The sequence below is a fragment of the Poecilia latipinna genome, unplaced genomic scaffold, assembly GCF_001443285.1.
Source record: "Poecilia latipinna isolate Pla-1442-1.1 unplaced genomic scaffold, P_latipinna-1.0 Scaffold658, whole genome shotgun sequence".
Lineage (NCBI taxonomy): Eukaryota > Metazoa > Chordata > Actinopteri > Cyprinodontiformes > Poeciliidae > Poecilia > Poecilia latipinna.
This window is the reverse complement of record NW_015113274.1, coordinates 197,180-210,451: the sequence shown is the minus strand read 5'-3', so window position 1 is coordinate 210,451 and position 13,272 is coordinate 197,180. Positions and strand designations below refer to the sequence as shown.

The 13,272-nt window shown below is 39.5% G+C and overlaps 1 protein-coding gene and 1 long non-coding RNA gene across 2 annotated transcripts in view; both read left to right on the top strand.

The window, feature by feature from the left end:
• The window catches only part of yes1 (YES proto-oncogene 1, Src family tyrosine kinase), a 30,083-nt gene extending 17,007 nt beyond the window's left edge, over positions 1-13,076 (top strand). The window contains exons 3-12 of the mRNA XM_015043975.1: positions 430-529; positions 2,618-2,716; positions 3,442-3,545; positions 3,831-3,980; positions 5,462-5,617; positions 7,228-7,407; positions 8,927-9,003; positions 9,191-9,344; positions 9,965-10,096; positions 12,103-13,076. Coding sequence (XP_014899461.1) covers positions 430-529; positions 2,618-2,716; positions 3,442-3,545; positions 3,831-3,980; positions 5,462-5,617; positions 7,228-7,407; positions 8,927-9,003; positions 9,191-9,344; positions 9,965-10,096; positions 12,103-12,311 — 1,361 coding nt within the window. The 3' untranslated portion in view covers positions 12,312-13,076. The remainder of the gene's footprint in view (positions 1-429; positions 530-2,617; positions 2,717-3,441; positions 3,546-3,830; positions 3,981-5,461; positions 5,618-7,227; positions 7,408-8,926; positions 9,004-9,190; positions 9,345-9,964; positions 10,097-12,102) is intronic.
• Positions 5,624-6,701, top strand: LOC106954463 (uncharacterized). Its single transcript, XR_001426371.1, has 2 exons — positions 5,624-5,787; positions 5,819-6,701. It is a non-coding gene; the product is annotated as an uncharacterized LOC106954463 (long non-coding RNA).
• Positions 13,077-13,272: the final 196 nt, after the last annotated feature.

Sequence of the window (13,272 nt, the reverse complement as noted above, 5' to 3'; positions counted from 1 at the left end):
TTCTAGAGGGTATTTTGGTCCTCAGTTATTGCTGTAAATTGTATTTCTGTTCCCGACAACATATATTAAAAGTTTTTATCATAAATGAATAAGACTCCATGATTCACTCATGAGACGAGTTGGAGATATGCTGTGGGAATAATCTGCGTCCCCAAAGAGTTCCTAAAAACAATAAACAAGATAAATCACAGCTGAGCAGTCCAGTTGTATTTTTAGAGCACGCTCTGACCCACAGGAAGTGGGATACTTCAAGACAGACATATTTTATCTAATAAATAGGATTTATTATTTGATCAGTTGAAATTGATACTTAACCAACTAATTAAAAAATTAATGTTTTTTTATATAAAGTGGAGGGTTAAGGTGGAAAAATAACTGTATTTACCATATGTTATTTCTAGATACTTAAGCCTCAGTTTTTGTTTTTAGGTGGAGTGACCTTTTTTGTCGCCCTGTACGATTATGAAGCAAGGACGTCAGATGATCTGTCGTTCAGAAAAGGGGATCGCTTTCAGATTATCAACAACACGTGAGTACTTGTATTTTTACAGGGGATAACTAAAGCTGCTGCGTGGTTGTGTTTGTTCGTGGCTTCCTATATGCTCTTTTCAGCTTTTTGTTTAATCCCTTATTGAACTGAGGTCTGATATCAGGCCTGAGAACTGTCTGGGTTAATGGCTTTCATTAATGGAGCATCTGTTAGGTTCCCATTGCTTTTCACCTGCACAGGCGCAGACCTTTCCTCTGAGTTGGTGGATAAAATTTGAGTTTTGCTGTTCAGCTGAGTAACATAAACCTGACATATTTTTCGTAATAACATGAATTTCAGATACTCTGGAGTATTGGAATGTGATCAAATATAAAATTGGCATTACAAAATACCTCAACAATGTGGATTATGCGTGCAAAAGAGGTGATAAATTACTCGGAGAAAACTCATTTTTGTCGTCTCCCCATCAGCTGCTGCTCTGCAATCTTTTCCCACGTGTGCACAGCTGAGAAAATGGGCAGCGCTCCAAGTTTGCTCTCCTCAGTTCATCACATGGCTCTTCCCTTCCCACCGCTGTCTGGCTCACATGGCTTTTATAGCGATGAAAATGCCATCTGCTTTCGGAGCAGAGGTGGGAAGAGTACAGATTAAACCAAGTTCTTTCAAAATGCCACCAGACGCACTGCCTCTGCGTCCCTGCTCCTCCCGTCTTAATTTTAAACCCTCAGATCTGCTTGTTGATCTCACTGAATTTGGATCAGATAAATTTAGGATCTCATGTCTTTATTTCTTTGCAGAATTTCTTCTAAGTAATCGTTTATTTGTAAAGTTTGAAAGCATTTGCTGGAGTGTTTATTTTCCGATAAAGTGTTTTTTTGTTGTTGTTTTTTTAAATATAACCATCTGTATGTTAATATTTAGAGCCAGTGTAAATGTCTCATCAGTTAATGAAATGAATTTATTCCTAACAGTTTTGTCCTGTTCAATGTTTAAATTTTACTTAATATTGCATTTAGCATGATTTGATTTGTTAAATTTAATAAAAGCAAAGCTTAGAAAGGTTTTCATTATACATATCTACAGTGACTTGTGGCTGTAAATGGCCAGATTCCCATAGTGTGGGGGGAACCTTGAGTAAAAATACCAGGTTTTCCCATGAACAATGATCAGGATTTCCACAATGTAGCAGCTGCAGATGGAAATTCACTATTAAATTTGTGAAATATTGCAGCTAGGAAATTTTGTGGAGTTGATCCAAGACGCTGTGGTTCTAAAATGTATGTGTGCCCTTCACATTGAGGCACACAGACAAACAGTAAAATAAAGCCAGTTTTAGTCATCTTTGTTTCTCGTCTCTGTGTGACATGACGGCTTTCCAGAACCCCTGGGGAGACGGAAGTATCGGTCACTGTTTATAGAGAGGGAAAATGGGCTCTTGAACAATAAACTCATTAATGTTAAATGAGTTTAGCACAACTATATTCCTCGGTATTCTGCGGATACTGAGGAAATGTGAGTTTTAAGATAATTTAATCATGTATCTGTACATGTACAAAGATGTTTAAGAGCATTAAAAAAAATCTGATGAATTTAAAACAGAAAAATTATATAACTCGATAGTTCTGTGTTTATCTAATTCACTTTATAAAATCTTTGTATATCAAAAATAGGCTGGGTCTCTAACCAGCCCCATCCTACTGTTGATGCCTTGTTGTAAAGTTGTCTGTAGTTTTTGGTTCAAACAAGAATTTAATATTCTCACCACATGACACTTTTCTAAACGGTACAAAACATAATTTTAACATTAATAAGACCAGCAGAAGCAAAACCGTCAACCCATATCCATAAATACAAAGATTATTGCTTGACTGTTGCTTTATTTCCATTTCAAGTCTTTGTCGGATGCTTCTATCTGCAGAGGTGTCGGCAGGCTTGGATGAGAAAAGCAAGGCTCTAACTCGAGGCTAAACTCCGCCCCCAATACAATATGAGTGACGTGTGAAATGGCCTCGCTTCTTTTTATCTTCATGTGTGCTGTGCACTCTTAATACGAGAGTGGGTGTATTTCTCTCTAATGCTTTTGCTTGTTTAATATGCTCATTATTGGTTATTTTCTTGCCTCCTCAGGGAAGGTGACTGGTGGGAGGCCCGCTCCATCAACACAGGAGAAAACGGCTACATCCCCAGCAATTATGTGGCCCCAGCCGACTCCATACAGTCTGAAGAGTGAGGAGCCAAATTGCTACTTTTTCGAGCATTTTCATGAAACTTTAGATTCGGCTTGTTAGTCTCATGTTTACCAACTTCTTTACTGATTTCCTTCTGATTAAGATGGAAAAAGTGTATGTTGGGCTGCGTTGGAATGAGGAAAAACAACATATTGCTAATGTTTTCACCAGTGGCATTCTTATTGTTCAGTTCCACTGGTGTGACAACAACACTTTTATTCCTCTTTAGCTCTGACAGTTTTATTAATGCCGGCTGTTTTAAGCACTGGGGGGAAAAGCAGCCAATTTTCTTTAACCAGACGTGTAAAAAAAATCTCAAGTGAGCACCTGTTATCGACAGGATGCGATACCGCCTAACGAAACAACTGACTGAGCTCATTGATGTGTCTGGAAATAGACTGTGCTCTGTTTTTCAAAGTAGGAAGATTGTCTAGAGCTGCGAGCTTATTTCTTATTTATAGAAATAAACAATTTTTGAAATCTCTAAATATTTATTAGATCGGGTGATAAGCAGTAGTGCCTGGAGCATTCGCAATGTTTACTTGCTACCCGCATATGAGAAGCTAAAAAAAAACATCTACATCCATTTTTAATACTGCGTGAACTAGACAGGTGTCCAGCTTTCAGACATTGCATCACGAATGTGTTCTTCTGTTGATGAGAACGTCTCGTACTCGTCTACAGTTTGTTCAAGTTTCTGACTCCCCCCACCCCCTTCCTCAGGTGGTACTTTGGGAAATTGAGCCGAAAAGCCACTGAGCGCCTCTTATTGCTACCAGGAAATGAGAGGGGAACTTTCTTAATACGAGAGAGCGAGACAACAAAAGGTAAGAAAATGCATTCAGAAAGAAACTAGGTACAGAAAGACCTTTATATCTCTAGTTGGTTTAAATGTAAGGGATTGCTTTGACTCTTCTGAAAGTCTGCATGTGAAAGGGTTAAATGCCAAGGTGCCTCTCGTAAAACTAAAAATTTATTTCTTTTCTGATTTTAAGTGTATGGGGTTAAATTTAGAACTGCAAACTTCCTCCTCAGTTTACATCTGGTGGCCTGCATTGCTCCAGTATTTTTGCTGAGATTTGCACTTAACTTCATGTCTTTGGATTTTAAAGGAGCCTACTCTCTGTCTTTACGCGACTGGGACGAAACAAAGGGAGACAACGTCAAACACTACAAGATCCGCAAGCTGGATAATGGGGGTTATTACATTACTACACGAGCGCAGTTTGTGTCACTACAGATGCTGGTGAAACACTACACAGGTATGCTGCCTTGTAAGGCCTTTTTCTCAGGTAGCCATTACACAAATATGTGTTTACGTTGTGAACAGAACCCTGGGGTTGAATTGCTTGTTCTTCCAGCCTGTCATGTCTTGTGTTTGTTGGTTGTGTAATCGGGATATGAATATAATTAGTGAAACGGGGTGGTGTTTTTGAAGATGAAGTATTGAGCATTTCTGGACCATATTTTAAGTTCTGGCAAGGAAAGAAAAACATGAGCAGTGGTCCTGGAGAGGGAATGCTATTTTGCACTTGACCTGCCATAGATTGAGGTCATATTTAAATAGTTCAGACTCCCTCCATCTGCAGAGGAAAACATTATTCACATGTGGAAATTGTATGAAACCCTGAACGTTTTATCAGGAAAGAATAAGAAATACATTTAGAAATGCAAACTTGCTTGAAGATAAGTCGAGAGCTGGTGAAGCTTGACATAATTTTGTTAGCATGTTAAAAGAGTTGATGGGTTTGGAAAAATGCTAAACCAAACAGGATTAAAAGAGTTACCACTGGAATGCGTCTTAAAAACGGAATGGCAAAATGATTTGGGTTGGTAAAGTCGCATTCCTCATGACACGGTGTTGGATTTAATAAAACAGAATTATACAAAAGTATTCATATGCCTGACAGAGTCTCAACTTTAACCTGATGAAGAATCTGTGGCAAGAGCTTAAGAGACCTCATCACCAACGATAAGCCATAAATATTTATTGGTCAGAAGTTATAAGAAGAGTTTGGTTGTTTTTCTGTGACTGAGGATTTTTTTTCATTTTCCACATAAGAACCACTTGTTTTTTTTTGGGTTTTTTTTGTTTTTTTCAAAAGTAAAAGTCCTTCAGCATTGTTTTTATTGGCTTTTAAGAGATGTCAGTCTCCTTTTGTACAAGACCCAAAAACTTCTGGTTGAATAAAATAACTTTAAATCTTAAATGTTACAAATTTGTAAGCAGCAGAAGACCTTATTAGCATAATTGCCCCAAAAGCAAATCATGTGATGCTAAGATAAATGTTTAAAATGCATCTTTTGATCCGCACAGAATTGATAAGCAGTCAGCTGCTTCTTAAAAAAAAAAAAAAAATCCCCTTTGGTTTGTGATAAGAAAGCTTCACAACATGGCAGAATGTTAACTCATGTACTACAAAGAGTTTATTGAAAATTCAAAAATTATACATATTGATCTCTGATCATTAAAACAATGTTTCAAAGTAATAAATACTAACTGTGCTTTCAAAGGTCAGTACTCCTTCATATCACCAATTTTAAGAGAGCGATTATATTGAGGATTTAATTCATCTGTCGGATAATGAATAGAACTTGTTGCTTTTCCACTTTTCTCACAATTAAATAAAAAAAAAAATGTATGTGCTTAAGTTTTGTTTTATCCAACTTTATTATTGGTCCATCATGACTTGTTTTGTAACGCCAGCCTGTTTGTTTTATTTTATTTTTTTTTCTTCCCCAGAACATGTGGACGGTCTGTGCTACAAGCTGACCACTGTGTGCCCGACGGTGAAGCCGCAAACTCAGGGACTTGCTAAAGATGCCTGGGAAATCCCCCGAGAGTCCCTCAGATTGGACGTCAAACTGGGACAGGGCTGCTTCGGGGAAGTCTGGATGGGTAAGGCGCAGATTACAACGCACTCAGGCATAAGGCTGAATGTCAGAGATTAATTGGGTAGACTGTGATGCGCCTGAGCTTACTGTAAATACATCTGGTACTTACTTTAGAGCAAGTGACTCAGCTAGAGGCTTTCTCCCGGCTTCTGGAGACGTGTTTGAGAGGAATATGTCAGTAGCTGCTTTTCTTAGCTCAGTGGAGTATTTTTACCGTAGATAAAGTAATTCTTGTAAATATCCTCAGCTAACTTTTACAGAGTGCTTTTTCACCCAAGCTTTTTCAGTCTCTCCATTTTACTCATTTTGCTGTACAGTTCCATAAATACCATCGCTTTTGTCAGATGTACACACGACGATTAAAACGCAGCAGCTTTGCTGTCCAAGTGGACACTTGTCCATCTGCAGAATGGATGTTTCTGTGTAACACAATTCCAAATTATTCGCAGTATATTTGCTTGTTTTTGCTTGGAGCGCATCTACAGTTTTGATAATGAAATGCAACTTGACATGGGCACAGTGTGACCTTCCATGCTAGTGGCTGGCATTTGCAAAGCAGCACATGATGCTGCCGCCCCTACAGCATGATGCTGGCGGAGGGGTGTTCAGAGTGATGGTTCACATATTTATCTGCTAAGACCATGTTTCAGTCATTAAAAGCTAAGTTTCTTTCTGATTCGTTCTGTAGGAACGAATCAGAAAGGGATTAATTTGCTTACAAAGAGATTAATTTGTTTCCACAACCCTTAACTATTCATGTTGTACTTCCCACGTCAGCAACACTTGAGGATGAATCTACTTGGTGGTATTGATACTCGACACTTGGCTCATGAATAAGTAAAGAAGGCAAATAGCTTTGTTGGCATACAGTAACAGAGCCATTAGGGCTTACACACAGAGACAAAGCATCCTCTTTACATTATTCATAGATGATGCAGTTTTAATGTGAAACACAGTTGACGTGTGTAAACTCTGTTTAATTGGTGTGTGTCGGTAATGAAGCTGATCATCATGCTGCTTCACCAGCCCACAAACTGATTTTTTTTTATGGCTGTTGGCTCTTTTTGTGGCACACAGAGTTCTGTAACCACAGGTCACGTCATACGCTTCATTTCTCCAGCCTGCATTTCAGACAGGCCCCTCTGAGCGAACACGACTCTCGTCTTTAACCGAGGCTGGCCTGCAGCAAGCATCGACATGAGAGCCTCCGCTGGGTAATCCCAGGAATTTCATTCTGCCTCTTCCTGCTCTGTTTGCTCAGGATTTTTCCCGCTCTGCTGCAACTTTTTTGCTGTCAATCCTCCTCACTCTACGCTTCTGGAGCATTTGTACTGTCACTCTGATTTCAGATGGCATGCTGAGTGTATTTTGCCCTACTTTGTCCTTCAGCTTGGTAGAGTTTGGTCAGGATGAGTCATCTGTAAAGGCCAGCCTCGGCTCATTGTACGTAAGCAGGGCGCGTGTAAGTCGGCCCCAACCAGGAAGTGGCTGATGGGGTTTTTTGTACACATGGGAGAACTCCCAGAAATGAGCAATATGAAAGGATCATATTAAGTCACTTTATGTGCCTCGTAGGACAATGTTATTGATTATGCCTTGTTTTTTTTTACTCAGGCACATGGAATGGAACCACTAAAGTAGCAATCAAGACACTCAAACCAGGGACCATGTCTCCAGAGGCGTTTCTGGAGGAAGCTCAGATCATGAAGAAACTCAGACACGATAAGCTGGTGCCGCTTTACGCCGTGGTGTCTGAGGAGCCTATTTACATCGTCACTGAGTTCATGGGTAAAGGTAAGCAGAGTTCAAAGGCATAAGTTGGAAAATTTTATAGCGGATTTTGATACACCTTACAGATTTTTCTACTGAGCCATGATTTTTTTATAAAGTGACATTTTTGTCATCTTTTAGCTTTGTCCAAATTCAGAAGTTTAAATGCACTAAAAAGACTTTAAACAAAAGTTAGAAATCTCACGTAAAGCTTAGACTTTATCATAGTGGGGAAAAAATAGGCTAGTTTGTACTTTGCGAACTGGAAGGTTGTTGCTGCATCGTGAAAAAGAGCAAGACTTCCCTCCTTTCAAACAAACATCTGGACGTTAGCATAAATGGTGTTTGTCTGGTATTTCTTTACTCAGAGTTTGCTCTTGCCACTTTGACTTCATATCCGCAGGGATTTTGCCAGCACAGCATTTCTAAATGGTGTCCTCATCAGTTGGAGCACTGCTAACGGCATGCGCTCCCTCATTGACCATATGGCTAACTCAGATATAACGGGGGTTGTTTTAATGCAAAGCGACAGTTTATTCTTAACAGCATCATTTTATTCTGGAAATAGGCTGAATATGATGTATTCCAGATTGCGGATTGACCAGCTGGTGATTGCTTCTACGTGTGTTTTTTTTTTTCTTTTTCCCCCCCCTCCGTCTTGCACATTTATCTTGCCAACCATTCATTACACGATAAATCTCAATCAGTCCTGACAGATTGTCCTTGCTTAAAGGTGACATCTCCTCCCTCCAGCAGACGTTTTTTGCTCTGATTAAGCAGGAACACTTGCCATGCATAGTGTGCAAAATTTATTGTTGGTTTCAAAAGGAAAATATCTGTAAGCTATAAAAATAGTTTTCACCAGTATCTACACACACATAAAAATAAAAATTAAAAATATTTCCCACATTCATGACCACATCTGCATTACCAACAATGAAACTCTCAAACTGTAGGTCATATACCGCAGTTTTTGGAAGTTGAATAACCTGTACTGTGTTGTGATTTCTCTGCCTCAGTGTTAACAGAAGTTGGTGATTAACTTCTTCTTTAAATGTGTTTTGCTTTTCTAAATGACTGCTGCAGAACATTCTCACACCTTTGAGATTTGAAGATCAAGCAAAAATGTATTTATAAAAGGTGTGGTTTTCTCTGCTAAAATAACCTCTTAACAAGGCGTAGCAAATCATTTTCAACATTTTCCCACGTATAATAATTGTTTTGTGCTGTATAACCTTCCATCAGCGTAACTTATGATCATTAAGTTGGATTTAATGTTTTGAGTTTGGTTACAAAGTAAAAGAAAAGTAGATTTCTTTTTAGTTGCAAAGATCCATATGAGGATTGAGATTAGTGGGGGAAAAAAGTCCCACATTATCCGCGCCAAAACATTCATGTCTCCTCAGTGAGTCTGTTTGCCGCATCTTTTGTGGGTGGTGCAGACTCCTGCTGCATTACCTTTGTACACACAGGTGTGTTGATTCTGCTTAACTGTAGTGTTTTTTTTTTTTGTTTGTTTGTTTGTTTTGTTTTTTTCTGACAGGTAGTTTGCTGGACTTTCTGAAAGAAGGAGATGGAAAACATCTGAAGCTTCCTCAGCTGGTGGACATGGCTTCACAGGTATAGTAAATAAATCATTGCCTGCTCAGCTGCAGACATCATGAAGGGGAGGTTTTTTTTTTATGCTATAGAAGTAAATCAACTGTATAAAACCAGTGAAATGTGGTGGTGGCAGTATTATGGAGTGAGAATGCTTTTCCTCCGCTTATCGACACATCCTCCCATCACTTTGTTCTGCACATTCTAGATCGCAGACGGCATGGCCTTCATTGAGAGGATGAACTACATCCACAGGGACCTCAGAGCCGCCAACATCTTAGTGGCGGACAACCTGGTCTGTAAGATCGCAGACTTCGGCTTGGCCCGGCTCATAGAGGACAACGAGTACACGGCTCGTCAAGGTGCGTGTTTGGACCGCCATGCCACTGGTGCACTCAACATGGCCGCTGTTGTATTTTTAAGACTATCTTTGAAAGACTGCTTTAGATTATTACACATAAGGGTTGGGGTTAGAGTGGGAAGCTACTAACATGCACATTCTGGATGCCTCCCTTCTCAGCAGAATCCATGATGGGATTTAAAAAGTGAAATCGGACCCAATCCCTGGCAGAGCTGTGTTTGGGGTAGATTTCTTTCTGCTTCTGTCTGATTTGGTTCTGGTTCCATTAGCAGAACCAGCAGCAGCTAAACATTCAAACCAAACGCATCCAGGAAGTTTCTCATGGTTACTAAACGACTATTGTTGTTTCTCTTTAAGTTGCTAGAGAACTTTTATCCAATTATTAAGGGTGTGATACGGATTGAAATGTGGAATCAATCTGGACTAAATAAAAATGTGCAGTAAATTCAAAAGTGGGACCAAAAGTGGGACCGCCATGAAAAATGGTGGGAGTGAAATGATACCTGTCTTAATTTTTCCCTTTTTTATTATATTATTATTCTTGTACGTTTAACTCTTTTTTTTTTAACCTTGTGCTTAAAATTTTAACCAAATTTTTATTTATTTTTATTTTATTCCCAGGTGCTAAATTCCCCATCAAGTGGACGGCCCCAGAAGCTGCTTTGTACGGTCGCTTCACAATCAAATCAGACGTGTGGTCGTTTGGAATACTACTGACAGAGTTGGTAACAAAGGGCAGAGTTCCATATCCAGGTGAGCAGAACACGGATGCTCGTACTCACCAAAGATGTCTTATAAGGATGTGCTGCTTCAGGATTCCTCTTCCCTCCCTCCTGCCTGCCTGCCTTGATATTTTAACTCAGTCATTTAAATCGTTTATTATCTCCCCTGTGTGGATCAGAATAGAAATGGGTTTAACTGGTGTGAGTCAGAGCCGGTGTCCTGTGACTTGTCAGTCAGGGGGAAAACCCCTCCACCAATGTGATCTCTTTCTCCCAGTCGGAGCACGCTGACCCCAGCTGTCTGAATGCGCCTTTATCAGCGTTCTGAACGCAGCCCATCCGAACCACCATGTCAGCCTGCCAGACCATCTGGTGGCTTTGCTTTCACTAAAAAAAATCATTCAGTTTAATTAAATTCTGCCCCTGTTTCCTTTTTAAGCCGTGTGATGTACACTTATTTTTTCTTTTTTGTGTGTGTAGGGCGGGGGTTAATTTTCTAATCCAATGTTCTGATGCAGATGTTGAATGGGAGCATGGCATTGTTTCCTCTTTAAATTACCTTTGACGTAATAAAAACATCTGAACATGGATGACCAAACATTTAATTAGGAGTTCAGGTTTTAAGATGAAAGCCATAAATCATGCTAACACCGTAGCATCCGGCATACCACCGGGCTATCGTATCCCAGAATCAGCAGCTGCTCTGAGCCCTGCCGCTCTCCCCCCCAATGCGAGATAATCTGATCCCCACTCTCCCACAGCGGAGCGGAGGGGAGGGGGACGAGGCCGCGGCCATGCCACTGATTCCGTCATAACCCCTTTTAACTGCAGTCGAGCTCCCAGCGGAGCGGTCTCTGTGCCGTGTCACAGGGTTCAGCATCGCTGTCTTCCCATCTCAGAGCGGAATCCACGGCTCAAGGATAAAGCAGCGCTGATTGGCATTCTGCTTGACACCAATGCTGGTGGTGACAAACGGCAGCATGTTAGCCACTCTGGGGCATCTATGCCAACACTCCTAACAATGTCTTTGGTGTGTCAGAGCTGCAGCTTTAAACGTCTACTGCAGGTCTCTCGGGAAATAACAGCCCAGCTTCCTGTCAGGTCACTCAGGTTTTCTGAGACTCTCCTTCTTAAAATTCTGGTTTCTGTGATTGCAGTTTCTCTAGGCAGTTGACAGAAATACAACATGCTGTGTTTATCATCTAATCAAATAAGTCTTCTTGACATTATAAAATGTTCCATGTTTGCTCTGACTATTTGAGGATAGCGGTGATGCGGATTTGAAAAACATGTGTTGGCCAAATATTTCCATCCCCACAACTAATCTTTTTTCCTGCTTCTGCTCCACATTTTGTTTTTTTTTTCTCCGTCTGAGATCTTTACCATCTTTACCGGTGGCCAGTCAGTCAGTCTTCTTTTATGTGTACAGTGTTTTATAAAAGCATACCAACAAAGTTTTTCATGTTTTTACATGCAAACAAAACTTCAAAGTATTTTCTTGAGATTTTATTTGACAGACCAACTCAAAGTAGTACATAACCTTTGAAGGGGAAAGACTTTCTTTCAATGCGATCATACCTTTTTGGGCATGTATTTACTGGCCTTTCATGTCTCAATATGGAAATCTTGTTTATTCTTGATTAGCATGAGCAGTGTACGACCAGCGATTTTTCAGTCTTGCCAAATTTAATTTAATTTATGTCTGGTTGTTCTAGGACATGAACAACTGGACAAATTACTTAAAATGTTTGGTTCTTAAAGTGGGTCTGAAACATCCCTCAAGTGTGTATAAACTGATGAATGGTTAAAATTGAGTTTTGGGGCAGACAGCTGCACAGAACCATCAAACTGGTCAAATGACCTACTCTGTGTTTGGGAGGTACAGTAGTGATTGGACTAACCAACTTTGATCCCATTCAAGTCTCTTAATCAAACCCCAATTTCCCCAAATCAAAGAACAAAACTAGGAGAGCAAGCCTTATTTACTAGAATGCATTTTCTTCAGTATAGTCACATTTTGTCTCTGTGCTTCTCCAGGCATGGTGAACAGAGAGGTACTGGAGCAGGTGGATCGCGGTTACCGCATGCCCTGCCCCCAGGGCTGCCCAGAGTCGCTGCATGAGATGATGAGGCAGTGCTGGAAGAAGGAGCCGGACGAAAGGCCGACGTTCGAATACATCCAGTCCTTCCTGGAAGACTACTTCACAGCTACAGAGCCACAATACCAGCCTGGAGACAACCTTTAGTCCTGGGATTTAGGTTAAACTCTAAGGTACATTGGTGGAGATAAAAAAAAAAAAAAAGATTTTTACACAAAAAAAGCAATTAAGAAGTAGGCCAAGACAACACTGGCATCTGAAAATGATTGTCCCTGATGTACAATGGGACCAAGTGTGCAAATGGGCATATTAAGCTCTGGGAAACTATCAGAATAAATTCATGTGAGCTGGCCACAACACTGTGATACAAACAGACAAATGGACGTGTTTTTTTTTCTCTCTAAACTTTTTAAATGATGGTTTTTCTCCCACCTTCTTACAAATTCCCTCTTTTTATTAAGTCAGATTTTTTTAATCTGAATCCAGACCTTTTATATGAACTATTGTTTGGTTTGAATCCGTAAGTGGATTAAGGACGTCTTTCTAAGCGACCAATAACTGGTTAACTTGAGTATGTGACGAGTGTAAAGCATGTGGCTAATTAAATAAAAGGTCTGCTGAATGGATGGAAGAATGTACCGAGAGATCAAAGCTGATGTATATACAGTTTATATTAAAAACATATTTTTAGCAGTTGTGATCAGACAGATGATTCAGGATAAGAGATTGGTTTTATATGATTTTTAACTTGAATTGAAAACTCAGTTTTTCCTTTTTTGCCTCTTTTTTTTTTGTCATTTTAATTTTGGGAATCCTAAAACATTTTGATAATTTACATAGATTTTTTTTTTCTAATTACCTTTTTTAAAATGAACAATTTCTATGAATGAACTTTAAACTGTGCAATTAGGGGGAAAAAAGGATCTGATTTAATTTGTCAAATTGTCTTGTTTGGTGGACAACTCCACTAATAAACTTTTTTTTTCATTTTTTTTACTTTGAGTTACTCACAGTTGAATATCAATTTCAGGAAGCTAATTAATTAGCAACATACAGGAAAGACTTTTGGTAAATGTGTAAAAAAGACCTTACAAATAAGTTTAACTCT